We start from the raw sequence: 27,644 nt of genomic DNA, 5'->3' as shown, positions 1-27,644 counted from the left end.
GTGGGAAGCGGCTGCTGTGCCGCGGCCGCCTCGAGCCTCCTTTAACGCCTCAGGAGTCGCGCGTCCCCTCGCGGCTGAAGAGATGGAGCGCGTGTGCGCCCGGGAAGCGCGCAAAGCAGACAGCGCCTCCCGCCGTGCGCGACAGCCGCGGCCCGGCCCCAGGTGGGGGTGGGGGGAGTTAAGTGACGCGAGGAGGAGGAGCTGTCCGGCCGGCCGGCCTGGAGGGAGCCGAGGGTGCACGCTGCACACTGTCCCCTTTAAGAGAAGCGTTGCGGAGCATGGGGTGGAAATGGCCGAGGCTGAGCTAAGGCGGGCGCCGGGCGGGCGAGGCGGATAAAAGCCCGAGCAGGAGCAAGACGTGCCCGTAGCGGCGGGGCGCGCCTGGGACGGGCATGGCGGTAACGGGACGCGCGGCTTCTAACGGCTTGTGGCGCTTCAGGCAGAAAACGCCAGCAGGTGACCGCGAGTCTTGGCGGGCTCCGCGTGGGGCAGTTGGGCGGCAGCGGCACTGCGGGCGCTGGGGTAGGAGGGGAGCGTCTGAAGCTGGCGGGGGGCGGTAAAAGGAGGGGGCCGGGGAACGCGGCGGTGGCGAGCGCGTGCGGGTAAGCGGCCTAGAGCGGTGGCGGTGCGGGCGGCGAGCTGTAGCAGCGCGGGCAGGCCTAGGCCGCCGGTCAGTCCGAGGCTGGAGGAGGAGTGGCTGGGGAAGGCGGGCTAGGCTAGGAGCGGAGCGCTGAGGTAACGGGGGGCGGGCCTAGGGGCCGGCCAGCCAGCCCGAGTGCCCGCCCGGCCGGGGAGGGGGAGGGCACACGGGAGGAAGGAGGAAGCCGCCATCTTGGAGCGTCGAATCGCCATAACAAGGCACCAAGCGCGGGCGAGTCAGAGCCTGGATTTTTATACCCGGGAGAGTGGGGCGCGTAGCCGGCGGCGGTGAGGAGGGGCCCGGGGGAGCGGCTCTCGGGGCCGGCCATGGGGGCGCGCGGCCATGGGCCACCGCTACCTCGGCGAGGCCTGCGGCCTGCCCCGCGCTGGGGAAAGGCCTAGCGAGCGGTCCCTCGCTCGGGCTGTGGGAGTACGGTGCGGCGGGGACCCGGCGGGTCTCTTCCGCCCCTGGCTGGGCCCCTGGGGTCGGTGTGTTCGGTGCCCCATGGAGGACGCCGCGGGCGTTTCCGCGTTAGGGGGTGAGGGCGCTGGGGGCGGTGGTGGCTGGGGGCGAGCGCTTCTCGAAGGGGCGGCGCTGCGGGGTGTGTGAGCGGGGGGGGCGTATCTGGCAGCCAGACCGTGAGCAGCGGAGAAGGGACTGGTGTTTCTGGCGGGGGATCCTGGCCCCCTACGATCGGGGTGCGGGGCTGGGGCAGCGGGGAGCCCCGCCCCCCTCGGTGTCTGGGGCCCGAGGGGTGGGGATGGTCTTTTGTTTCCCCGACCCCGGCGGATGCAGCTGCAGGCGGGTGCCCGCTCATGTTGCGCAGATACATTCCTGGGCTTCTTCCTTCGGGCCGCTCCAGTCCGGCCGAAAAGAAATGCGATGTATGTGCGTTGGGTGTTAAGCCGCGGCGCCCCTCGCCTGTGGCGAAGCTGGGCTGCCCCTGCTCGCCTTGGAAAACCGCCCCCTTCTCTAGGCTTGGCAGAAACTGCTCCGAACTCTCAAGCCAAAGCTCCCGCTTCTGGGTGAAGTGCTGTCACTCCCAGCCAGGCCCATGGCGATGTGCGACTGAAGCAATAAGTGCTTAAGCTGTTCCGGACCCATCCATGATCTGTTTCCGAAAACGAATCCTGTTCGGTTATTTTGGGGGGGAGGGGAAGGATGAGAATAGGGTTGAAATTTCTAACCAATTGAAGCTACAGTGAGGTCATTACGTTAGACTAGGAAATACAGGCCGGTTCTGGACCAGCTCACCTCCGCCTCTTACTGATGAGGACTTAGTAGAGGACTGCTTCTTTGAACTCTACCAAACAATGGAAAACGTGGTTCCTGGGGTCACTGAAAAAAGTGCGCCCCCCTCCCTCCAATTTTCCGTTTCTTCATGTAGCGTTGTGTGCTCTTCCTAGGCAAAAATTTAAGTTCCTCAGGCAAAGGAGGATGTTTATTGGAGAAAGGGGAGTAGAAATGTATAATGGCAGCAGCTTCCATAGGCTGTGTACGTGGTCAAAAGCAAGAAAGGAAATGCTTAGAAAATAGGGGCTGGTGAGTTTTTTGCTTGTAGAGAGCACTAGTTTTTGAAATGGTGGTGTTGCTTATCACTGAAATTTTAGGTTTGGTTTTATTAAATGTTTTACTTTGTTATACTTTAAAGCTTTGGAATCTTACTTTGTGTTCCGGATTAAGATATTTAAAGACGTCAGGTAAAATATAAAAGAAAGTGGGTTACTAACAACAACTCATTAAAAAAAATTAAAATTGAATTTACCTTTTGCTGTATATCTCTCTGCTGTTCATATTTTCTTTCTGGTTCTCCTCTCCTAGCACACTGCTTTGGTATTTGGATTGTAATAGGGAAGGGAAATGCCTAAATCCAAACACAAGTGTTCTCTTAGACTTCTTAAAAATGAAAATAAATTATCTTAAAACCCTTTAAAAGATTTTTGGGCTTCTGCTTTGAGAGTGTCCCTGTAAATGAAAGGTGCTTGAAAATGACATCTGTCTGAAAATATTTCATCCACTCTTGTAATGAGAACTACCTAAAATGACTATCTGAAAGGGACTGGAGGAAAATAATTTTTTAAGATTGCTTTGTGCAGTTGGTAGTACTTCACACATTAATTTTTGTTTCCCTTCCATAGTAAGTCATTTCCTGTCTTTATTTTGAAACACAAGGGAAATGTTTGAAAAATTAGAAAACTTGGTGGTTTTTTGCCAATATTCATGGTTTTACATACTCAAAAGCAGGTTGCAGTACCTGGAACTGTTTTTGAAAGTCATGTTGGTGGTGTTTGAGGAATGTTGGTATTTGAATCCTATGGGTGGATTTTACTTGGTTATGGGGGAGAGTTATCTTTTATAAATAACATTTTATAAGAGTGTAGTAATCAACCAATGCTGCCTTTCTTTTGCGTTTATTATCTAAAATGCAGCTGCTTTGTGGTGGTGATACTTTGTCAAGCTTGTAAATCCTTTTTTTGAAAAGGAGATAAGCCTGTAGCCTTAACTTGTTAATACCATTTCTAGGGTTACTTCAAACTAATTTCTTGCAGTTTTGTACTTTAGCTTTTTATGAATGGTACAAGTTTTGTGTGTTTGACTGACTGATATTTTGTTTGAACCGTCAGTTATAATTACCTTTCCAGTACTGTCACTAAATTTTACATTTGTTTTGTATGTATTTTCTGAGAGCACCAGGCAGGCCTTTCAGTGACCTACACTTATTTTGGATGTAACTCAAAGGGTGTTAACTCCATTAAAAATTTAAGGGGGGAAAAATCTCTAATGATAGCAAGTCAAATGTGTTTGTATCTCTAATTATAAAAGTTAACCACTGCAAGTATTTTTTTTTTATTCTTGCATGTAATAAAACAGGAAGCAGTTCTGATTCCCTGTGAGTGAAGGAATTGGTTTCACTATTTGAAACTGAGCTTTTTTTTTAAAAAAAAATGTATACTTACCCGTTAACTTAATCTCTACTTAAACATAAAATAGAATTTATAACTTTCAGATTTTTCAGCCTTGCTTACTGTATTTGTGTTCTCTTCTCTCCCCCCACTCTTCCAAATGAGATCTTAAAATAGCAATTGAAGTAATGGCATAGTGCCCCCCCTTTCTTCCTGTAATATAAACTTATTGATATAATGGTATTCTTGATCTCCTGTCATTAATTGATGTGTTAAATAGCTATGTTAAACAGCTGCTATGTTCTGTCCCAGAGGTGTTAGCACTTCAAGGGTGGGTGAAGTAATCTGACTCATTAACTGCACCCCAGTAACGTAGGTATATTTGTAAAGCATGTCATCACATAAAAGATGCTAGGAGTACCTGTTTTTTTTACAGAGTTCCACATGGTGCCATAAAATGACGATTGTGTTCTCAGTTTTAAGTAGGGAATATAACTTTTTTGGTTGGTCTGTCACACTTGATCTTCTGAGTGTCTTTGTTTAAAGTATTGAGAATTTGTATGCTTGTTCTGGTGGTACTTTCGTTCAAATACCAAGATAACCATGAGTATTACAAACTGTGATCTATTTTTATATGCTCAATCCAGGTATTAATTGTTTTTCTCTGCATCTTTTTCAGATTGAAGTGAGTGAATTCAGATACAATTCAACTTTGTTAGAGGGCTTTTTTTTTAAAAAAAAAAAAAGTTGTTCCACAGTGCATCAGAGCAAGTTACTACTTTACTGTTGAGTGACTTACAGGTGCTTGCCTGCATTGCAATAAAGGACTCATATATTGAGCAAGACTTATTTATCTCTTCATTTTGGAGAGTCTAATAAACTGTTATTACAGTTTCTGTACTGACTTTCAAAGTTTTGAAGTCTAAAAAGACATCTTTACAAATAAAAACATGAGCACGGCCAGAACAGAGAACCCTGTTATAATGGGTCTATCCAGTCAGAATGGGCAGATGAGAGGCCCTGTAAAACCAAGTGGGGGCCCAGGAGGTGGGGGGACACAGACTCAGCAACAGATGAATCAGCTGAAAAACACCAACACAATCAATAATGGCACTCAACAGCAAGCACAGAGTATGACCACCACTATTAAGTAAGTATCTGCATAAATGTTAAACAGCATCTTAAACAAGTGTTTGAGCTACCAGACATTGGAGGGGGCTTTAAGATTTCTTGTGTTGATACTTTAAAATGTAATGTTGGCTGTCAGATGAGGAATATGAACTACTGATAATTCAGAAAACAAATGTGTATTTCTAGTTATAGGCTTTCTCTGACAGATCTTGGCAGTTTATCAGTTGTGAGAATTAATAGTTAAGGCATTTTTGTCAAGTCCTATGCTATTGAAGAGCATAGTTTTTGAGAGCCCTTCCCCTGAGAAACACCTTCTCATTTTCATCACTTATTCAGGATTGATGTTGGGTGAGGGAAAGATGAGTCTGTCATACACACTTATATTAAGCTTAATACAATTAATGACTTAATACCATAGTTGAATATAAGTGGTGGCTTGTGACATAATGAACCTTAAAGTCACTTTGTTCTGAGTACTGTCTTGCGTTTCCCACCATACGCATACACACACAGTTCAATTACATGATTTGTAGCTTTCTCATGAAATGCTAGAATTAGAGAAATATTTTAAAACTTGGAATACCAGATCCCATTGACCTAAACCACTTATTTTCTTTCCTGGGTGATTTGCAAAAAATGTCTGATCCCTCAGTTTAACACTTCTTTTGACATCAGTCCAGGTTTGAATAAAGAGTACCTGGAACCAGTAATAATTAACCTCTCTCTATCCACTCACTCCCCAAAGTAGGAATTTCTGAAAACACATTATAATAGGTGGATTTGGGTGTTGGAAATTGGAAGAAAGAACTGTGTCCAGCTAAAATGTCAATTTGATACTTGTATATGGGCAGTTTCTTCTTCCGTAGTGCATGAATGAAAATTTATAGACATCTTTATGCTTTTAACTGCTTAAGTAATTTTGAAGAAACTGCCTGCTAGATTGAGACCACAAACGTGATCCAACATATTGTTTTTGGTTTAAATATTCAAAAATCTGATGAGGTAAATGAGTCTGGCTGCCAAGTCCCATCCCCAGCTGATAATCAGTTCACTGTGAAGAGAATTTTTTTCTCCTTTTTCCTGTGGTATAGCATTATACAAATTGGATGAATGAATTATGGGTTCATACTGTCTTTCAAGACATTAGCTATTAGTGCTTGCCACTGTTGTTAGCAAGGTGCAGGGAATGATGGACCCGTGCTGTTCTCTCATATGACAGTTCTTATAACCCTATCTTTTTCCAAAGATAAGGTTAGCTACTGTTAAGGAAACTAACTTTGTCCACTAAGTTACTTGTCATATCTGGTTCTGAAATAGTGAGGTGAACTCAGTGAGTTGAACAGTTGTTGGTCATATTGCTAATGGTCATAAAAGTGAGTAGATAATCAGTGTTTGAAAGATTCTTCTCTTAAAATTGTCTAAGATGAAGGCAGCATTTCTGAGTGACATAATTAGGTCAGTTTCTTTTGGCACAGCTACTACAGTGCACCATTTAAATGGATGCTGTGTAATGCTCTGTTTGGGACTTGAATTCAGGTGCTTCTGATTTCTAAACCTTGTTTTTGCATGGTCTTCCTTGCCTTGGATAAATGGCTTAATCTCTCCCTACTTCAGTTTCTGTATCTCAAAAACTGGGAAAATACTTGCCTCAATGGAGGGTTAAGGTTTTATGTTAGTTTGTGCAAGGTACTCATTGTTACTAAGACAAACCAGAGTTATTTAGGAATGTTAACTATTGCTTTCACGTTGCAGACCTGGTGATGACTGGAAAAAGACTTTAAAACTCCCTCCAAAGGATCTGAGAATCAAAACTTCGGTAAGGATGTTTTAAAGGTAACTATAAGCATGGGATTAAGGGTGTGAGATAAATTGCTGTCAGTGTGTCAACAGTGAGAAAATTGATTTCTGTTCTATTTTAAAACTTAATTTAAAGGAGATAGTAGTAATATACATTCTTAGAGATACTTGGCAAATATGTTTCCCTTCTCTCTCAAGTATGTTGAAACTCAGAGGATATATTTTTACTTCTAAGAATACTCCAGGATGAACACTATATTCTTAGTGCTCACTGAAAAATAGATAAGTTTTACATGTGTATGCAGATTACTTTGTTTGGTCCCCAGTAACCCAATCACTAATTATCCTTGCTATTGCACTGTACAGATTTTTTGTGAGCTATTGTATGATGGCAGCAGGTGGGAAAGGGAGAAACACCTTACTTCGTGATACACCATCTTGCCGCCTTGTCTTTGTCCTGGATTTATTATCTGTTGGTTGTATAGTCAGACTAATTTATGGGATAGTTTGTATGGATTGGTCTTACTGTTCTACTTGCTTGATTACTCAGGATGTGACCTCCACAAAAGGAAATGAGTTTGAAGATTACTGTCTGAAACGGGAGTTGCTGATGGGAATTTTTGAAATGGGCTGGGAAAAACCATCTCCTATTCAGGTTAGTACAGAGCAGATTTTGTGTGCCACAGGCTGATTGTTTCATCTTAGATATCTGATAGACATTTTAAAGCTTTTGGACATCCTTGAGGTTTTGACAATAAGGCTTTAACAGAAAAAACTATAATTTCTGAGAAACTTCACACTATACTGAAAAATACTTGGTAAAAAAGCCTAATTTATATGTTACTTTTTAAAAGAGCTTGATGTGTGATTCTTTTATTTGTAGAGAGGTTAGGGTTGTAGGTCCAGTTCACGAAGATGCTTCAAGTGTGTAAGTCCTGTTGACGTCAATCTTGTCTGCATTTTATGGAAAAACTTAATAGAGTTGTAGCTATCTAGACACAATAGAGGTTGTAACTACCAAAACATCTCTATAGAATCTTACTGCAGTTGATCTCATTCCTTAATTGCAATAGTGCCTGTCTAATCACAGCCCCACTTCTGCTGAGAGGTTTAACCGTGACTGAGATGTACATCTGCCCCCCCTTCCCCTCCCAAGTAGTCCTTTCACTCTTGCTCTGATGCTTGTTTTTTGTTTTGTCATCTGTAAATTACTTGTAGTGGCTTTTTTAAATTGAACACTGGAGAGGATTGGAGTACTCACAACTGGACCATTTCAATTCATCAGTGGGGAAAATGATACAAGGCTTTCTAAACACTTAATTTCACCCGGGCTCGGTTATCTCTGTCACTTTGTTTAAAGAATGGTTTTATACTTTTACTGAACAGCAGAAAGAAGAATACTTCTGGCCTTTGAGTCTGGAGCGGTCTCAGTAGAGGATACCTTCACTTTCAAAAGCTAATTTAGCCCTCTGTTTTCATGATGTAATGTTAAAATATATACATAGATCTCGAAGACACCCAGGCACTTTTCCCTGCTGCTCTTCCTGGTCTAATAGGTGTCTGGAATTGGGGTTAGGGTGAAGAACCCTTCTTTCCACATGGGATAGGTTTGATAGCACCTTTCCTACCATCTCCATTGTTCCTAATATGCATGAACCCTGCACATTAGGATTATTCTTGTGGTGGTAGTTCTATTCACTCTGCTTATGACGAAGCTAGACTAGTGGGGCGTTGATTAATGGGATACTGGGAGCAGAGTTTTCACAACTGGTTGTCATGTTCTTGCTTGATCAGTTTCAGTTTTCATTGTGGTGGTGATGGTGTACTTTCATATATAGGGTCTTATAACTCAGTGTTACATTTGAAAGTTGACCTGTCCCTTATCAGGGGCCAGTTTTAAATAGCCAGTTTTTAAAAAAAGCTGTAATTGAGGTGGTTTGTTTGTTTGTTGCATTGCTCTGTGCTTGCTTTTCAGGAGGAGAGTATTCCCATTGCTTTGTCTGGTAGGGATATCTTGGCTAGAGCTAAAAACGGAACAGGCAAGAGCGGAGCCTACCTCATTCCCTTACTTGAACGACTAGACTTAAAGAAGGACAATATACAAGGTGAGTTGAAGATAGGTTTGCATGCAGCTCCATCTAGGAATGAACATCAGTAGTCCTGCTGCTGCACACCAGTATTAGTGGGATGGGACATTAGAAGACTGCCGGTATCCGTGTAGCTTGATGGGCCTACAGATTTATACCTAAAATTGGTGGTTGAATTTTTCAAAGCAGCCTGGGGATTTGGGGATGCTTTCAACTAAAATTAATGAGAATTGTCTGAATCCCCAAGACCGCTTTGAAAATGTCAACTAATAGAAATTTATCACCACCCCGAAAAATGTAATGTACAGGTGGCTGGGGTGTAAATTGTGTCGGTCATTACTTAATACCACACAAGGAATGCCAGTTAACTTACAATGCTTCAACACAGTGAGATTTCCTTGCCATGAGGAATACCCATGCAATTTCCGTGAAGATTCATAGGCAGGTTTAAGAATGTCTACAATAATCCTTAGTTTGGCCTTCATAGAGTCTGATTATCCTTACAAACAAATGCACTCAGCCTTTCTGCTCTTTTGCGGAAGAAAGTATGAAAGATAAAAACCTATGCTGCTGGTGTCTTAGGTTGCAATCTTCTCTTTCAGCAATGGTGATTGTTCCCACTCGAGAACTAGCCCTGCAGGTCAGTCAAATCTGTATCCAGGTCAGCAAACACATGGGAGGTGCCAAAGTGATGGCAACAACGGGAGGAACCAATTTGCGTGATGACATAATGAGGCTTGATGATACAGGTTCGTATGTTTCCCAATTTAAGTTGGTGCTCTTTAGTGGCTTTTGCAGTACTACATAGCAAAGCACTAAAATCTCTCCCTTTGAGATATTCCTACACTAGCATTGGCCTTTTGTGAGCAAGGCTGAGGTTTTATCCATCCATTCTGCGTGTGTCTCTAAGGGCCGGTCTATGCAAACATTTAGTTTGCAGCAAATCTGGGTGTAAGTATGTCCTGGCTAACTATCCATGTGGACCCTGCTGCAGTGCACTATATGTTCTGTTGTGCACTGTGATCTGCACCACTTTGAAACAGGAGTACATCAGAGCATATTCTAGAACTTAGTGTGGGAATGAGGCCTACATTTGAGGTTACTGTGAAGTAGATTTACACTCCCATTTTTCACAAACTGCTTGCGCAGACAGGCCCTTATAGTTGACATAGTATTAATTGTCAGCCAAGCCAATATTCTGTATTTGTACTGTTTCTTATCCAAGCAAAAATTCACAAATGTTTGTTCTTTTAAAATGTACAGTGCATGTGGTAATAGCTACCCCTGGGAGAATTCTGGATCTCATCAAGAAAGGAGTAGCAAAGGTTGAACATGTCCAGATGATAGTACTGGATGAGGCAAGTCACTGTCTTAAATGTCCTTGTTTTTGCAGATAGTTAACAGGAAGCTGAAGCAGTGATCCATCTCTGCAGGCTTACTCATTGAGCATTTCTGGCCAATAAAATTGTCAGATTTTCAGCCATAAAGTTGATGTTGATCCATGTCTGCATTTTGTGGGGGGACGTAGCCTGGGGGTTGAGGGGGAAGAGTTTTCAACATGTACTGTTCTCGGGTAGAGACTGTTAGAAGCAAACTGGTAGGGAAAGTTTTTGCTTTCCCTTTATTTTGTAGGACCAGTGAGTATTAGGTTAACAGTCTCTTCTGAAATGGGGCGCTCTTACTCTTCCATTTGACTTCAGTTTAAAATAGGAAGTTTGTATTACAACCGTCCTGTATAAATTGATATACAAAGATCCAGTAGATTCATAGATTCCAAGGGGTCTGATCTTTTATACAACACAGGCTGTACAACTTACTCTATGAATTATTTAGGGGATCTCTTTTTAGAAAAAAATCTGATCTTGATTTTTAAAAATTCAGTAGGGAGAATCCTCCACAGCTCTTGGTAAGTTGTTCAAATGGTTAATTAGTCTCACCACTTAATGCAAACTTTTTTTATTTTCATTCTGAATTTGTCTATCTTCAGCTTCCCGCCATTGGATCGTATCTACCTTTCTCTACTAGATTTAAAGAGTCTGTTATCGATTTGTTTCACAATAGAGTAAAGGAATGTTCCTTCTAGTATCTCTTGAAACAACTGAATTTGAGTGAGGGGGCTGGGAGAGTGGAGATGTGAGAAACCAAGCTTGCTATATCTGATACAGACATTGGGGTACTTTGGTTTGTGGCTGGGGGGGGTAGTCATACTGGATAATCTGCTGAACTTGAGCTCCTAGTATGATGCTGTGGCCAAAAAGGCTAATGTGATCTTTGGATACATAAAAATAATCTTGAGTAGAAGTACAGGTTTTTACCTCTGGTTGACAGTAGCGTGACTGCTGCTGGAATAGTTTGGACACCAGAAGGGGACACAGTTCAAGAAAGATGTTGAAAAATTGAGAGGGTTCAGAGAAGAACCATGAGAATTATTAAAGGATTAGAAAACCTGTGTTATGGTAATAGACTCAAGGATCTTAACAAATAGTTGACTGCAGAGAGTTACAAAGGATCTCTCAACTGGGTGAATGAGTAGCAAAATGATATTCATTTATCAACCTTGAATTTTGAAGTAGTGCACATTAGAAAACATAATCCCAACTATGCATATAAAATTATGGGGTCTAAATTAGCTGTAACCACTGAAAGATCATGGAGATATTGTGGCTAGAGCTCTGAAAACATCTTCCCAGTGTGCAGCAGCAGTAAAAAAGCTGACCATATTAGGACCCATTAGGAAAGGGATAGATAATAAGACAAGTCACTATATAAATTGATGGTTGCCCACACCTTGAATACTGCATGCAGTTCTGGTTGTTGCATTTAAAAAAAAGATGCATTAGAATTGCAATAGTTACAGAGACGGGCAACAAAATAATTAGTGGTATGGAACAGCTTCTGTACATGACGAGTGAGACTGGGACTGGTCACCTTAGAAAAGAGAGAATTAAGGGGGGGATGTGATAGAGGTCTATAAAATCATCATGAATGGTGTGGAGAAAATGAATAGGAGAAAAGTTTTTACCCCTTCACATAACACAAGATGAAACCAATAGGCAGCAGGTTTAAAACAAAAGAAAGTCCCTCACTCAATGAATATAACCCTGTGCAACTTGTTGGGATAGCCAAAGGTATAACTGGATTCAGAAAATAATTAATGGGTTCAGGGGGAACAAATGGCTGCTAGCCAAGATATAGTCAGGTTCACAGCCCTGCACTCCAGGTGTCCCTAGTCCTCCAACTGTCTGAAGCTAGGACTGGACAAGAAGGGATGGATCACTTGAAATCGCCCCGTTCTATTGATCCTCTCTGAAGCATCTGGAATTGGCCAATATCTGAGATGGAATACTGGGCTAGATGGACTGGTCATCTGACCAGGACAGCTTGTCTTCTGCTAAGATAAGGTTAAGGGGGGATTCGATCAGTCTGCAAGTACTTACATGGGGAACAAACATTAAATAATGGTCTCTTTATTCTAGCAGAGGAAGGTAAAACATGATCCTGTGGCTGGAAGCTGAAACAAGTCAAATTCAGATTAGAAATAAGATGTACATTTTTAACTATGAGTAATTAACCATTGGAACAGTTTACCAAGGATGGTGGTAGATTCTCAATCACTGACAATTTTTTAAAATCCAGATCAGATGTCTTTCTAAAAGACATATAGTCTAGCAGTTATTTTGGGGAAATTCTATATCTTGTGTTGAGGTCCGACGAGATGATCCTCTCCCGTTAAAATCTGTTAATTCCAGTTAAGGAATGGGAAATCTTGGCCCTTCCTTCCTCAGTGTGGTACAGCTCTTAAATCGGAAGAGATGGCAGTGAGGCAGGATAAAATGCATTTCTAAGTCTGTATAGTTGAAGTAAAGCTTATCCCTAGTATGTAAATAGAGCTATCCATGAAGCATGATACTCAAAGCAAGCTTTCTACCCCACAAGTTGAGGATAGTACTAGTTATAATTCATGGTCTTCTGGATCTTTTTGATTAATATTAAAGTTAGAAATAACAGCACTGGGTTATTTTTTTTTTCTTTAATTGCAGGCAGATAAGTTGCTGTCTCAGGATTTTGTTCAAATAATGGAGGACATTATTCTTACGCTACCTAAAAATAGGCAGATTTTGCTCTACTCAGCCACTTTCCCTCTTAGTGTACAGAAATTCATGGTAAGTGCCCTCTTGATGCCCATTTGGTTATGGAGTGCATGGATGTGTAGAGGTGTGTGTGTTGTTGTGTTGTGTTGTTGCCACCGCGCGCGCGCCCCCTTCCCCCCCCCCCCCACACACACACACAGGTAAATATGCATCATTATGTAAACAGGTTTTTTCTTGTTGTGATGCATGGATGGGTGATATTAAGTTGCGTTCTGGGTTTAGTTTTGTATTCCAAGGAACATTAAATGGGAACATTAAATAACCATACATAGCCAGTATTAAGAAGAGAAAATGCTCTCTGCAACTGCACTCTTGAGATGCACACTCCTTTTTTGGCTTGCACTCTTTATTTATTTGTACTTATAAAATTTAATCCTTCATTAATTGCTCCCAAGCTTTCATTAACCATTTGTGGTGTTTGATAGCGTAACTATGTTGACAAGTGATGCAAAAGTGTTTTGTGAAGAGTATTTGATTCATTTCAAATGGTAGGATAGTAGGCTAGGTAAGAGAAAAGATATGCATGTCTACTCACAAAAGTTAAATATTCTATCTTAATTTTATTTGAAACTCCTCTTTATTTCAGAATTCCCATTTGCAGAAACCCTATGAGATTAACCTGATGGAGGAACTGACCTTGAAGGGAGTTACCCAGTACTATGCCTATGTAACTGAGCGGCAGAAAGTACACTGCCTCAATACACTATTCTCCAGGGTAAGTACGTTACCAGGCAGTGTGATGCAACTAGAACACTATTCTGAACTATTTAATTTATTCTTCAGATCATAACTTGATGGCAGAGAGATGCATTCTGGCAAGAAATTTCCTTAACCTAGTGTTTTGGTGTGTGTGTGTTTTTTTTTTGTTTGTTTGTTTTTTTAAATCTCTTTAAATGAATAGTGACATCTTAACCCATTTACTTTCATGCTGTGGCTGTGAAACTTGAAGCCCAGGATCTCTCTTGAAAATGCATATTTCTCTTCCTGTCCCATTAAATTGCAGATCTCCTGGTTGGGAGACTTGTCATTATCTTCTCTTTGCAGCCAGAAGAGTGAGTGACTTGTAGCTGGAATTCCAGCTACATGTTGTCCTCCTGAAAAGGATGCGTTCTGTTTTAGGTTTCAAAGCTGTGTAAGTAAAATGCTGCTGGTGTTTAACCACCTCTCTATATATTTAGCTCCAGATTAACCAGTCAATCATTTTCTGCAACTCCTCACAACGGGTTGAATTGCTAGCCAAGAAGATCTCCCAGCTGGGCTATTCCTGCTTCTATATCCATGCTAAAATGAGGCAGGTGAGTGTGACCATATACCAGTTACTGAGAAAGCAACTGATACAGACTTAGTACAATTGTGAATTAAAATTGTAATATTTAGTCTGGATTTGCTAGTTGTTCAAGAAAAATCTTTATCCACATTTGTTAACACAGCAACTCAATCACATGATCAGAAGCACCTAAATGTAAAACGGGAATGATGTGTATCAAAACTGGTTTTAATTAAAGTTGCCTTATGTGATTCCATTGATCTGTTTCATAATTTTAGATCCATTCTCACCTTGGTTTAGCTCCAGACTTTGATTTTGATAGTCTGTTACTGATACTGAATGTCACTTCTCACCAAACTAGCAAACATCACTAGTAGGCTCAGATGCCATTTGTAACTAAATTTCATTTTGAAACGTTTTATTCAAGTTTATTAATCAAAACATGCGTTTTTTTTGTTTTTTTTTTTTTAATTTGAACAGTGAGTAGCAGCTGAAAAATTCTAATACTCCTGGTCTTTAAACAAACTTACGTAGTGTTTCTGGCTGCTCTCAATATTGACTATTTATTGAAATTGAAATGGAAAGTTGGTTCTGGAAAGTCTGATTTTTGTGCCTCTGACTAGCTGATCTTCACAGCACAATGCATATTGATTTATACATCTCAGGCCTATAGTTTTATTTAAACTGGCTAAGACTGATGCTACTTGAATTTTTTCAGTGCTTGGTGGTGCCCATGGTTATAGATGTGTAAAAATAAGTACACTAACTGAAAAATAACTCAAGTCTTCACTCACTTCATTTTAACAGCGCCTGTGATTTTTTTTCATACATTGATGTGTTATAAATTTATTTCTATTAAATAAAGTAAATTTGAATATCTTTACTCAACAAATAACACATGGTCTTGGAAAAGACCTGACATTTTAGATTTTCTTTCAGGGCAGCCATAATCAAAGTGCACTACCTGTCAGAAGACGTGATTGCTAATCCCAGTTTATTGTGACTTCAGGCAAATCATTTAATCTGTCTGCTTCAGGCCTTCTCTAAATACAGTTGTGTAGCTTTCCAGTACAGAAGCTAATATAGTTACCGTAAATTGATGCAACGCCTTTTGGGTAGACACTCTTCAGTTAGTTTGAGTGCTTTATATCAATTTAGTTTGAGACGCTCTTAAACAGATTGTCCATCCATGGGGATTGCATCAATTTAAGTACATCTGTTTCTAACCAGTTTAGTTAAGTATCTATACCTAAATGTTGTGCCAGAGGCCTCTTTTGTAAAGCACTTTATAAAATACAGTAAGTATTATTGGAGAGTGTTCAGTTTGCAAATTCCAATGTTTATTCCAGTTCATGGAGGAGAGGAGTAGTGGAATTCATGTTTCAATTTGTAAAAACTGCTGTATTTTTTTTTTTTTTTTTTAAACCAGGAACACCGTAATCGTGTGTTCCACGATTTCCGAAATGGCTTATGCCGCAATCTTGTTTGCACTGGTAAGTGTCCTTTTTTAAAAAAATAAATAAATAAATAAATAAAAATTATTTTTCAGTTTCTAAAGGTGATAGTAGTAGAAAACAGACCATTCCACTTCTGGAGGTGGCAGCTGCAATCAAACAGATACAATCAATCAATTCACCTGCCTTTTATCACAATGAAGAAACTTGATAAACTTGCCTTCAGTGATCAGAATCTTTCAAGACTATTGGAAATATCAGGCTGGAAAGGACCTTGAAAGATCTAGTCCAGCCCCCTGTGCTGAGCCAGGACCAAGTAAACCTAGACACTTCTTGACAGGCCTTTGTTGAACCTGTTCTTAAAACCCTCCAGTGAAGGTGATGCCACATCTTCCCTTAGTTTAAGAATTCCCAGAGTTTAGCTACCCTTAGAACACTTTTTTTTTCCTGATCTCCTAAATCTAAATCTCCCTTGCTGCAGATTCATTACTGCTTCTCCTGCCTTCAGTGGACATAGAGAACAGTTGATCACTGTCGTCTTTGTAACAGTCCTTAACATACTTGAAGACTGTTATCAAGTCCTCCCTCAGTTGTCTCCTCCCCCCCCCCCCCCCCGACTAAACGTGTTTAGTTTTAATCTTTCCTCAGTCGGGTTTTCTAAACCTTTCATCACTTTCGTTGCTGTACTCTGGACTCTCTACAGTTTGTGCACATCTCTCCTAAAGTGTGGTCTCCAGAATTGGACACGGTTCTTCAGCTGAAGCCTCACCAGTGCCAAGCAGAGCTGGATAGTTACCTTCCATGTCTTAATATAATGTTCCCCTATTAATACACCCCAGAATGTTAGCCTTTTTCACAACTGACTCGATGACTCATTCAATTTGTGATCCACTATAACTCCCAGATCCTCTTCAGCAGTACTACCACTTAGCCAGTTATTCCCTATTTTGTAGTTGTGCATTTGAATTTTCCTTCCTAAGTGTAGTACTTTGCACTTACCTTTATTGAATTTAATCTTGTTAGTTTCAGACCAGTTCTCCCATTTGTCAAGGTCCCTTTGAATTCTAATCCTGTTCTCCAAAGTGCTTGTAATCCTTCTCAGTTTAGCATCATCTACAAGTTTTATATGCATACTCTCCTCTTCATTGTCCAAGTTTGACAGTGAACCATTGATAATTACTGAGTATGATCTTTCAAACTGTTATGCACACCCCTCATAGTAATTCAATCAAGACCACATTTTCCTAGTTTGCTTATGAGAATTGAAGGAACTGTATAAAAAGCCTTAATAAAATCAAGGGCAGTAACCCTGACAAAGGAAACTTATGCTGGTTTGACATGATTTGTTGACGGATCCATGCTGGTTATTTCTTAAAACCCTGTTATTCTCGAAGTGCTTACAAATTGATTGTTTAATAATTTGTTCAGGTATCTTTGTTATGTAACATTACTGTCAATAGTGTGAGAATGCTTAACAATCTTATTCTAACATCAGATTTCAGGCACATACATGTGGTCTGTGGCTGAATAAGGACAAAAGGCAAATGTTAAATTCTCCTGCCCCGCCCACCACACACACACACACATTGACTTTTAAGTTATGGAATGTTTTGGAGGCATTGATTATTTGCATATTCTCTATTTGCATGTCTCATCCTTCCTGTTATGCTGAGTTTTACTCATGTCCCATCTAAATGATTACATAAGAGTAATTAATTAATTTATAAGACTACTCTTTGGTTTGTCTTGCATTTGACACATGGACTGCTTTTAAGATAGTTATACACTTCTTTACATAATATAATTTTAGGAACAGCTGAAGCCCCACACCCCTCTTAAAAAAACAAAACAAACCACCAACTTGTTTAACCTTTTTAATAATTGTAGCATCTTCCTTTAGGGTCTCTCTTTATCAGTTACATTGTGTGGCCAAGCCCCTAATATCCTGCAGAGCATCCCCATGTGTTGTATGTAGCAGTCATTACCTTACTTCATTATAAATTGGTGTTTGTGTAAGGGATAACTAATAGAGTGTTTAAGTCATGACTAACTTGATACTAAAGTAAGCTATACCTCTCTATGTAGAAATTACTTTTACACTGTCAAACTATTGAAGATCAAACTTGCCTATGAATCTTTCTTGTAATTCAGCTTTTGCCACAACTTTAGCGTTTTTAATGTTTATACATGTAAACTTCAACTAATTGAAGTATGTAGGTACTCAATTTAAATATCTGTACTAACTTTGTTTTGTTACATTTTAGGGTTTTTTAATCAACAGACTTAAAGTAAATTGCTACTAGATTCTTGTGTTTTTTATTTTTTTTTGTTTTTTGTTAAACTGACTTTTTAAAATTGTTTTAAACAAACACTTAACTCTCTGAAACAGCAGTCCCGCCTGCCTTCATTCAGCCTGTTAGGATTCCCCACTGCACAACCTCAGAGTTGACAATACCACTGCACTAGTTGCTGATTAGTGGTGTTGCTGACTTCATAAATTCAGTGCATGACTGGAAGCTTGTGTTCTAAGGGTAGTAACTTTTAATTTCTCCAAAATGCATCAGTAGTAAGGCAAAACAGTTAAATTAGATGGAAAACAAGTTGTGTCTAGACCTTTAGACTCTCAGTTGAGAATGGTGTACTTTCCCTTCAGGGGGAAGGAGTGTTGTAAAATCAATGCTCAGAAGTAAGCAGATCTGCAAAATGCTAGAGTTGCTGTTCCTCATGTGAAGGATCTTTCAATGCCAGGTCCGGAAAGAGCACATCTTGGTAGTTCTTCACAATGTTATCCATGCTCAAAATGGGTGAGGGGAAGTTTTGTTTTTTTTTTTTTTTAAACAAAATTTAAATACAAATTAAGCAGTTATCACAGATGAGGTTCATCATCCAATTTCTTACCCTTAAAAACATGGTTAGTGTATTTATTTTATCAAGTTGAAGTAATCTCTGTCCTGGGTAGCTTTTTCCCTCAGGTCCTTCCCACCCTGTCCCCCTTCCCACTAGTGTGTTTTGGTGAAATAATATCCTTTTAATTAAATGGAATTCTGTTTTCAGATCTGTTTACCCGAGGTATTGATATCCAAGCTGTGAATGTGGTGATAAACTTTGATTTTCCAAAGCTGGCAGAGACATATCTCCATCGTATTGGCAGATCAGGTGAGGATAGGGAAGGGTTCTTCAGGAAAGCTGTGCTAATAACTAAGCATAACTTGCTACTGCTCAGATTAACTTTTTTTATTCTTGAATTGTGAGTATTTCTGAAATGGCTTGAAGCAACTTGGTGGGGTTTTTTTTGGCCTATAGAAAGACAAACTTCATTCCATTTTCACCAAGGAAAAGCTGTGTAAAGATATTGTTTTATGGTGTCCTGTTGGAGCATGATACAAAACAGGATTAAATGCTCAGGGTATTGAAGTTGGCTCAAAATCTGTTAATTTTTAAATGTTAATCAAAATATACCACTTGCCTCCTAAGGCTGACTGGCATTCCTTCTCTTGGCAATCTAAGGGTATGTCTGCACTTATTCTGCTGTGTCTGTCTCCATGAATTGACCAGCAGGATTGATTGAGCAGGCAGTGGAGACCCACTCTATCGATCCTGGAAGTGCTCTCTGTTCGATGCAGTAACTCCACCCCCCGGAAAAGAGTAATGCTGCATCGACCAGAGGGCATTTCCTGTCGGTTCAGCGCAGTGAAGACGCCGTGGTAAGGGAGTGTAAGTCGACGGGAGATACGCAAGCTATGTATTGTAGAATGCGTATCTCCTGTCAACCCAGCATGGCCGTGTAGACCAGGCCTAAGAAAACTGCTCCAAATAGCTGTATGTATGTGCACGTGTTAGACTCCTTTTACTGGGGGAAGAGGGAGAGAAGAGTTTTTTTTATTGATATTTCAGGTCCTTAATAACAAGACCTTAATTGTAATGTGATACATATCTTAACACAGGACTAACTGTATTAAGCAATGTATTGTATATTAACATTTCCCTATTTTCAGAATAATTCAAACCACCACCTTAACTTGGTATGTCTGTAACCATTCATCCTAACTCTTTTGTGTTTTGGGGAGAAGCTGAATGTTTGTGGGAGTTGGGGTGGGAGAAGGAAGTTTCAAGAGAACAGACATAAAGGAAAGCTAAGTGAGGAGGGGAAGGATGATGCAGTTCAGTTAAATAAAACGCTTATAGTCACAACCACGACTCTTCTTCCGTGTATGCGCCAAAGATTTTTTTTTCCAGATGTCTGAATGTCAGTTGATTCAAATCTAAAATTAATTCCTAGCAAAGGCATGACTTAGAGGACTGAATCAGTTAAGTTTGAGTTCAGTTGTATTTTGGGTTATCTATTGGGCTGAGGGAAGAGTAGAAAAGGCTGAATTTTGCTTCCCTCCCCTCCTTCCCCCCCATTCTTGTTGAACAAAACCACTGCACACAATTACTGGCTTAACTTTTCAATAGCAATGTCATTGGGCAGAGACCAGACAGGACAATAGCCTGGAAGAAATGAATAGAGTTTCATTGGTCTATTTTAATTACTTAGTTTTTACATCTTTTCTTCTGTGGGGAGCAGAAATGTCACTTTTTCTTTTCTGAAGCTATCCTAAAAATACAACAATAAATAGTTGCTGTAATGATGTGCTTGAGGATTTGGATTGGTCAGTCTTGTTTGAAACTGTCTTTTATTACTGCATGTTTGTGTAATCTGGGCATGACACAACCTACAGACTTGTGTGATAAGACTCACTACTTCAGTATATTTTTCTTTTTGTGAAGGTCGCTTTGGTCACCTTGGCCTGGCCATCAACTTGATCACCTATGATGATCGATTCAACCTGAAAAGTATTGAGGAGCAGTTGGGAACTGAAATTAAACCCATCCCAAGCAACATTGACAAGAGCCTGTATGTGGCAGAATACCACACCGAACCTGTAGATGATGAGAAACCTTAACCATGTGCGTATATCATTAGCTTTCTGAGCGCTGAATTGAGGCAAGGCGGTGTGGCAGTGGGAAAATAATTAGGCAGAGCAAGTAGTGTGCAACATGGGAGTGTGATACATGGGATGAGGGGATGAAAGTAAATATACCTAATTGCATTCACTAGCTATCGCACAAAATTGAGTCTTGATTTCAGTTTCTTTTTAGAAATTGGCTCTTCTAGACAGCCACCATTGCTTAACTGACTTATTGTAGGTGTTACAGCAAAGATGGGTGTTGAGGGAGGGAGTAATGGCCTTGTGGATCAGTTCAAGGTGGGTGTTGCATTCATGAGGTTCAGTAAGGAAAAAAGTGCAGAAATGGCTGTGAGACGCTGACAAGTACATGAGGCTAGCATCACTGGAGTGGAGGAAGCAGACCAGCTGATGCACAAGGTGATTAAATGAGTAGGGAAGAGGCAGAGTTCTGAAGAGCCTTGAGTGTGTAGACAAAAAGCTTGAACTTTTTGCTGTTTTGCGTTGATTTGGGAGGCAAAATGGGTGTATTATGGAGCTCCGAGGAGGAGGTTGGAGTAGTCAAGATGGAAAATGAGGGCCTGAACTTCTAGCAATGCTATAAATGGAAGGATTTGGATGTTGCCTGGGATATGAGGTGAGGGAGAGGCCAAAGATGATCCTTGGGTTATGGACCTGAGCAGTAGAGAGGAAGAAGTGATGTCAGCAGTGAGAAATTGGGGGAATGTTGAGGAAAGATGCATTCTGTTTGGCAACAATGAGCCAAGCACTTCACCTATTAAAATGAACCAGTTCATGCTCCCAGGAGCCTCCAGGCTTTCCCATTTCCTGATCTGTTGGAAATGCAGCCTTTGCCTGTGTGGGCTCCTTGAAAGAGAGAGAAGCTATGTGTGTTAAGGATGATGTATGTCTATAATTCACTTTGGTTAATGTTAGATGGCTCTAAAATGGTTTAGAAAACCACCAAAACACTGCTCACTCTGTAGTGCTGGGAGTCAGATTCTCCTGCTTATGCTTCAGCCTACCCAGCAAAAATGTTTGCTGTTGATGAGGTAAATCCCCTTCGTGTGTGTGTGGGGGGGGGTTTTTTTTTTTGTTTTTTTGTTTTTTTAATTGTAGTGCTAGTTATGTACCCCAGGTTATAATTCAGTAGCAAAGACCTCCAGGGGGTTTGGACACTTGATTCCTTATCTTCAGCCATTCTACTATTTTCCCTATCTATGATAGAAAAGGGGGGAGAATATAATGTGAGTTGAAAGTAAATTCTTTAGTTTCTGGGAGCAGGATCCAAAACATCCATCAGAAATCTTAATGAACTCCTGAAACAATGCATAATCTATTTATTCTAGAAAGAGCTTTGCTGTGAAACTAGATGTAGAGAGGAGACTAACTTCACGGAAAAATTAACTATTTTCTCACTGGAAATATTGAAGGACAAACTAATAATTCTGGTTAAGCCAGGCTAACTTGTACCCATTGTAAGGCTGGAGCAGTCTCCCTTTGAAGGAAAAAGATAGTAACTAATTGTAATATTTTAACTAAAGAGTTAGTGTACAGGAATTGGTTATAACCATTTTTAGAATGCCTCCAGGAGGGTGAGTGGTGCTAGCATGTTACTGAGAGCGGAAAGCCTATATTATGGTTAGTCTGAGGCATGGAAATGTAGTCTGGCATTGTGATTTGGGTGCTTGAGATACAGTAGGTTGTCAGAGTTGTAAGTAAATTGTTCTGAATTTTTTTATTAAATAACCTAGCCACTTTACCAAATGATTTTCCTATTTTTTAAAAGGAAAATTCCTTTTTTCTGTGCACTCATCTGTTGGGCTGTTTCCTTTCTATCAGGCAGTATGAGTGGCAGCTTCCTGTTTTGTTACTTTATTTGACAGTTTTATGTTTTCATTATAAAAGATCAACATCTACCATGCTCCATCCTTTCATTTTGTAGTGAATGGGTTGGCTTGTGTAACTGATCAACCAAAGTTAAGCTTAAGAAAAAAAACCAACAACTCAGTTTTGTGATTTAGCAGCTTTTCTACAGTTTTGAAAATAATTTGGAGAACTAACTGCAGGATCTTTGTTTTTTAGACTTAGATTACAAACACCAGAAGCTGAAGAAGCCCTTTGATCCGGATTTGTGACACATCATTTCTTTAGGGATACCCTTCTCTTTGTGGGTTTTTCGTCTTCTTTTCATTTTGGAACTATGAAGACTAAGGAGCTCAGACATTTTTTCTTTTTAAATTTGGCGGCAAGGAAGAAAGAAGATAAAAGAAGGAATACCTTTTTTGTTTTTTTCACTTGTTTGCACTGTGTGCTGATTTGAACATTAGTTGCACTAAACTGCTGGTTTTAAACGTTTCCTTTGGGGGGCAGGAGCAGCAAGGGAAGAAGAGAAACCCTGAAAAGAGAAGAAACTTGATGAACACAAGCTTGTCTGCAATTTTTCAAATTCTCCAACAGCTAACTTGAGTGCATTTCAACTTCTCCCTGGTTACTCATCTGTTTTTAAGCTAAACAGCTTGTTACTTATTCGTGCAAAGTGCCTTATGCTATGAGACCATTCAGAATATCACCTTTCAGATACAGCCCGAGGAATCAACTTTTTTTCTTTCCAGGTCAAATGTCACCAATCCTTCTGCCCTCCCCCCACAATATTCAAGCCTGGGGCTGTGAGATAAAACTATCAGTAATGTAACACTTTTTTTGTTTCACTTTTTTTTAAATTGGAGGAGTTGATATGCAACTGCAGTTGACCCACACTGTAAATACACGTATTTAAAACAAAAAACAACTAAAAATCTGGGCTGATTAGGTGCAACATCATAGCTCTAAAAGGAAAGAGCAGCCTATCATCTTTTGCAGGAGCCATATGAAAAGCCTGTATGCTCTAGCAGAACACTAAAGACTGGTTTCCATAAGTCTCCATTAGTAGTTCCAGCACTTCATATGTAGACTTATTTCAGAGGCATGTGGCCCTCTTTCCTTTGGCGCAGTGTGTCCCATAGAAAATTGGATGTGTATACTTGTATAAACTTGTAAATATGTTTTTTTTTTCTGTTCATATATAACTTTTTTTTTATGAAAGTTGCTGGGGTTAAAGGGATTAGACTGATTATGGGAGCAGCTAAAGATGAGAGGGGCTCAGTTTTCTGCAACACTATACACTGAAAAGTGCTCTGACTTCTATGAAGAGCGGGCCTAGACAACTATATCTTGTCAGGGTGGGTTTGCTCTTGTGCTTGTAACACTGTCCTGTGCCGCTCTTTTGGAAAAGATTATTTGTGGGGTTGGAGAAGCCTCAAAATCCATAGCTCAGCTTTTTTGAGATACTCTTGATTTCCACCTTAAAATTCCAGGAACTTTACAAACTCTGAAGGGGGCAAAGACCTGTTCCACCTTGGCATGAGGGAAATCCAGCAGGTATCAGTGTTGCTGAGCAGAACATAGAAGGTGTGAATTTGGGTTTAAAAGAAACAATAGAAAACTGACAGTTCTGGAGCACTATTGGATGATTCACCTCCTGCATCATTGTGCATACTCTGCCCAAAACAAACTTTATGTAGATTTAAGCAGATAAAGGCAAACCCTTTAATTTGTAACTTTGAAGCCACAGAAAGCTGCTTGTCATCTTCTGTGGTTTTGGCATGAATTGCTGTCTGTCATTCTGTGGTGTTTATTGCTGGAGAATGTTTTATGGTCAAGTAGTGTTGCTTTAAATTGTGCCCCTCCCAACATGCTTGATGTTTGGCCTGATCTACAGGCAAAAGGAGTGAGACAAATCAAAACCAGTAAACTTTTTTTTTTTTTTTTTTTTTTAATTCCCTTTTAGCCTGTTCAACTACAGTCTGTCAGGAGGCACCTGGATGAAAGCAATCCCTTTTTGGTCTGTTGTACTTTGCATATACAGATGCTGCACTCACACCATGCTTGCTTACCTGAATACATGTATGGGAATTTAATCATAACTTCTCATTTTTACTATAAAAAAGTGAAATTGGGAGGGGGGGAGGGGAAGGCAGATTTATCCATCCTACTCTTTGAGGATCAGAAATAGAACCAGGTGCCTCCTGGTGACAACTTTCAAGGTGAAAAGTTTTTTTTGTTTTTTTTTTTTGTTTTGTTTTTGTTTTTTTTAAATCTACAGTGACTCCATAATAACTGTAGCAAAAGCTGCACTAAAGTACACACTCAAGAGCTTGGTCACAGGCACTTTGTGAGCCACATAGTTACATCCAACTGACAGGTACCAAATGTAAACAAGTAATTTTGGGGTGCTTTTTTGGGGAGGTGAAGGGAATTTGGGTGGTGAATTTTGACCAAAAGTAAAATCTTGCTCTTGTACTGCAGCCAGCTTATGATTTTTTTTCCAGTGAGAAGAGGGATCATTTTAGTGCAACAAAGATAAAAAGAAAAGTGTAAATAAAAACTTTATCTTGTGACAGAGCATCCGCATCCAACAAGAAAAGGATAGCCATGCTGAGAGTCAGACGTGCATGCTCTGCCTGGATTTGTGGTAGGTTAGCCTGGTGCCATGTTCTGATGGTCCCTCTTGAAGCACAGTAATTTTAAATTGAAAGTATTAAACTCCGCCTCTGAGGATTGGCACTTACCTAGACTATCGGGGGCACCATTTTTAGGTGGCTTTCTCTAGAGGAAGGAAGCAGTCTGATTCTGGTGCTAATAGGCTATCTCTCTCAGAAATGTATGAACATGCAAAAGGAAAGATGCTCCAAATGACTAGGCAAATCCTAGTCTTTATTTGTCCCTCATTAACGAATGTGTAAAACTTGACTATCAGATTTCTTCTGGCTTCTTATTTTTACAGACTACTTGCCAAGATTTCCATGTATTCATTATTTCAGAGCTAGTACCACCTGCTTTTAATAACCTCCAGGTCAAACACTTGTTCTCCATAGTCAAGTTCTTACTAGGATATTGAGAATTTTATATATTTCCCCCCAAAAGCCTAAAAGAATTACATTATCAACCTCTAAATCTGATATAGACCCTGTATCTTAAACCCCACAAGTGGTAGTGAGGTGGGGGCACAAGTCTGTAGCCAATTAAATTGACTGAAAATCTAGGCTGGCATCTCAGTTTATTATCCAAATGAGCTGCTGTAGCTAGAGGGTTTCCCCAAAGGGAGGGGGGTGGATTGGTCTTAAATATTTTCATTTCCAGAATGAGATGGGAGCATCTTTCCTTTGCGTTCTGCTTTGTGTCTTTTTGTATAGAGCTGGGTGAGAACATGAGAGCTCGACACAAAGCCCTTGCATCTATGTTGGCATCAAATCATCTCATTCTGACTAACTTTGTTCTTTATTTTAGTGGTGGGAGGGGGAGGGTGTCTGCATCAAGGATTTAGAAATGCTTCAGATGGTTGTATTCCATCAGTCACTGACATAATGTTGGCATGAGACCACCTTTGTCATTTGTATTTAAAGCCCCGTTCTATTTAGGTTTTTTTACAAATACATTATCTTTTGTCTCTTAATGCAAGGAGTCTGATTCTGTGTGTAATATTCATTACCGGTAATGGACTTGATGATGATGCCGGTGCCAAAGAGCTCATTGGTTTATGGGAACAGAGTGACCTCTGCTCTCAGGGACCAGAATAGTATTGCTGCCACTGCAAAATTTGGTAAAATTTGTCCAGGCCAAGAATGTTTGGATGCCATGACCCTTCTAGTCCAATTTTAAACCAAAACTTTGCTTTACATCAAATGCATGGTCTCTAGAGTGAAAAGAATGTCAGTTGAGAAATGGATACGTGAGGAGGGCAGCATGTATGCCTTTACAGCTTTGCTCCCTCCACGGTTCTGCAGCTTGAAGTATTCCCCTGTTCGAAGCATTATTAAATTCTTGTGTAGACAAAATTAGGGATGGCTGGGGGGAGGGATAGGGTATACTAAGATACAGGCTTGCTGTATTTTAACCATTAATTGTGGGGAAGGGGTGTCTGGAGAAAAATAGTCACTGTTCCCTTTATTGAAACAAACTGGAACTTGTTTAAAAGAAAAGTTTTTTGTTTGCAATTCAGATGAGTTTATAATCCATTGGTCCCCTGTCAAAAGGGCTGTGTTCCACTGATAAGTGAACAGGGTGGACTAGAACTTGGAACATTTGGGGAGGGAGGGGAAAAATTGGCTTTTTGTTTAATTGGTAATTGGCAAATTGTCCAGTGGAGCTGAGTCTTCATTGTGAATGCATCTCTGTATGTACATGTGTGATGAGAGGCTATGACTATGTGAACATCTTCACTGAGTTCAGAGTACAGAAAAGATGAATGGTAAAATCCTGATTTTGTTTAAGCTCAATAAAAGCTCACTGGAACTCCAGACTCGTCTTGGTGTCTGTTTCCTGTTGCTGTTCTCCTTCAGGTTTTCTGTACTGTACCAGAAGTTTCATTCCTCTTTTCTTCCTCCATCCAAATCCTGCATACATGCTGTTGCTGAGTGAGTGTGCTTCTCTGAGAGAGAAAAAGAGCAACAATTGCAGAAAGGCAGTGCCAATCTTGCTGTATAGCAGAAGCATTCTGCAAGCTCAGCAGCAGTATTACAGCTGCAGCAAATAGCAGAACAGTGCCCACCTGCAAGATAACTTCTGTCCTGTTGGCTGGGCTATCTTGTGTACAGACTAGCTTCTGTGGAAGGTGCCATCCAGCCTACCACCATCTATAATAAGCAGCTCTTTAAAGATGTGCTGACACTAATGGGACAGTTTTAATGATGACCTTGGACTGTAAATTTTAACTAGCCTTTTAAAACCAATGGAAATGTGCTACAGTGGCACATTCAATTACTACAGTGCCTGTTCAGTGAAAATCTGGGTTTCTGTTTAGTTTAAATCAGCATAAAAAGTCTCATCTCTGGACAGCTTAGTGGGTTTTTGTTCATATAACATAACCACTTTACAATTGACAGCCTGTTTAGGAGAGGCATAGGGCTGGGACAGCAAAGGCTGTTGCAAGTCAGGATTTTAGTGTATTGACAGCTATGTGAGGAGGAAATAAAGCACTCCACATAATACTAGTCCTTAGCAGGAGAGAACACTGTCTTCCAAAGCATCTCCCCATACAGACCTGACTGACCAGTATATTTGCAAATGCCAATTTGATTTGAACAATTAACTCGTTGTTAATGAATTATCACATATCTTTGTTTTCAGACTAGTCATTCCATACTCATCACAGTTTGCTGAATCATTTATCAAGTGGGTATTCTCTACTGTGATTATACTAATAGAGCAATTGTAGGGAGGGTGTA

General features: G+C 40.4%; 1 protein-coding gene across 4 annotated transcripts; it reads left to right on the top strand.

Annotated features, from left to right (window-relative positions):
• The first annotated feature begins 204 nt into the window (after positions 1–204).
• On the top strand, positions 205–26,717 carry DDX6 (DEAD-box helicase 6). 4 transcript variants are annotated; one of them, XM_067566461.1, is made up of 14 exons: positions 269–456; positions 4,223–4,693; positions 6,427–6,490; positions 7,022–7,126; positions 8,447–8,576; positions 9,161–9,307; positions 9,822–9,920; positions 12,603–12,721; positions 13,296–13,424; positions 13,888–14,004; positions 15,406–15,469; positions 18,485–18,586; positions 20,201–20,380; positions 22,465–26,717. In XM_067566461.1, exons 2-13 carry the CDS (start codon positions 4,494–4,496, stop codon positions 20,374–20,376), a joined length of 1,452 nt encoding a protein of 483 aa, XP_067422562.1. In that variant the 5' UTR covers positions 269–456; positions 4,223–4,493; the 3' UTR covers positions 20,377–20,380; positions 22,465–26,717. The 4 variants fall into 4 exon arrangements, with proteins under 4 accessions (XP_067422586.1, XP_067422562.1, XP_067422576.1 ...); XM_067566475.1 differs by lacking the exon at positions 269–456 and adding an exon at positions 808–927; XM_067566469.1 differs by lacking the exon at positions 269–456 and having other exon boundaries at positions 1,303–4,693.
• Positions 26,718–27,644: the final 927 nt, after the last annotated feature.

This window comes from Emydura macquarii, unplaced genomic scaffold (genome assembly GCF_026122565.2).
Source record: "Emydura macquarii macquarii isolate MOO-44397 ecotype Brisbane River unplaced genomic scaffold, CSIRO-AGI_Emac_v2 contig_312, whole genome shotgun sequence".
In the NCBI taxonomy this organism is placed as follows: domain Eukaryota; kingdom Metazoa; phylum Chordata; order Testudines; family Chelidae; genus Emydura; species Emydura macquarii.
Note: the sequence above shows the minus strand (reverse complement) of the source record. Positions and strands in the feature narration are given on the sequence as shown.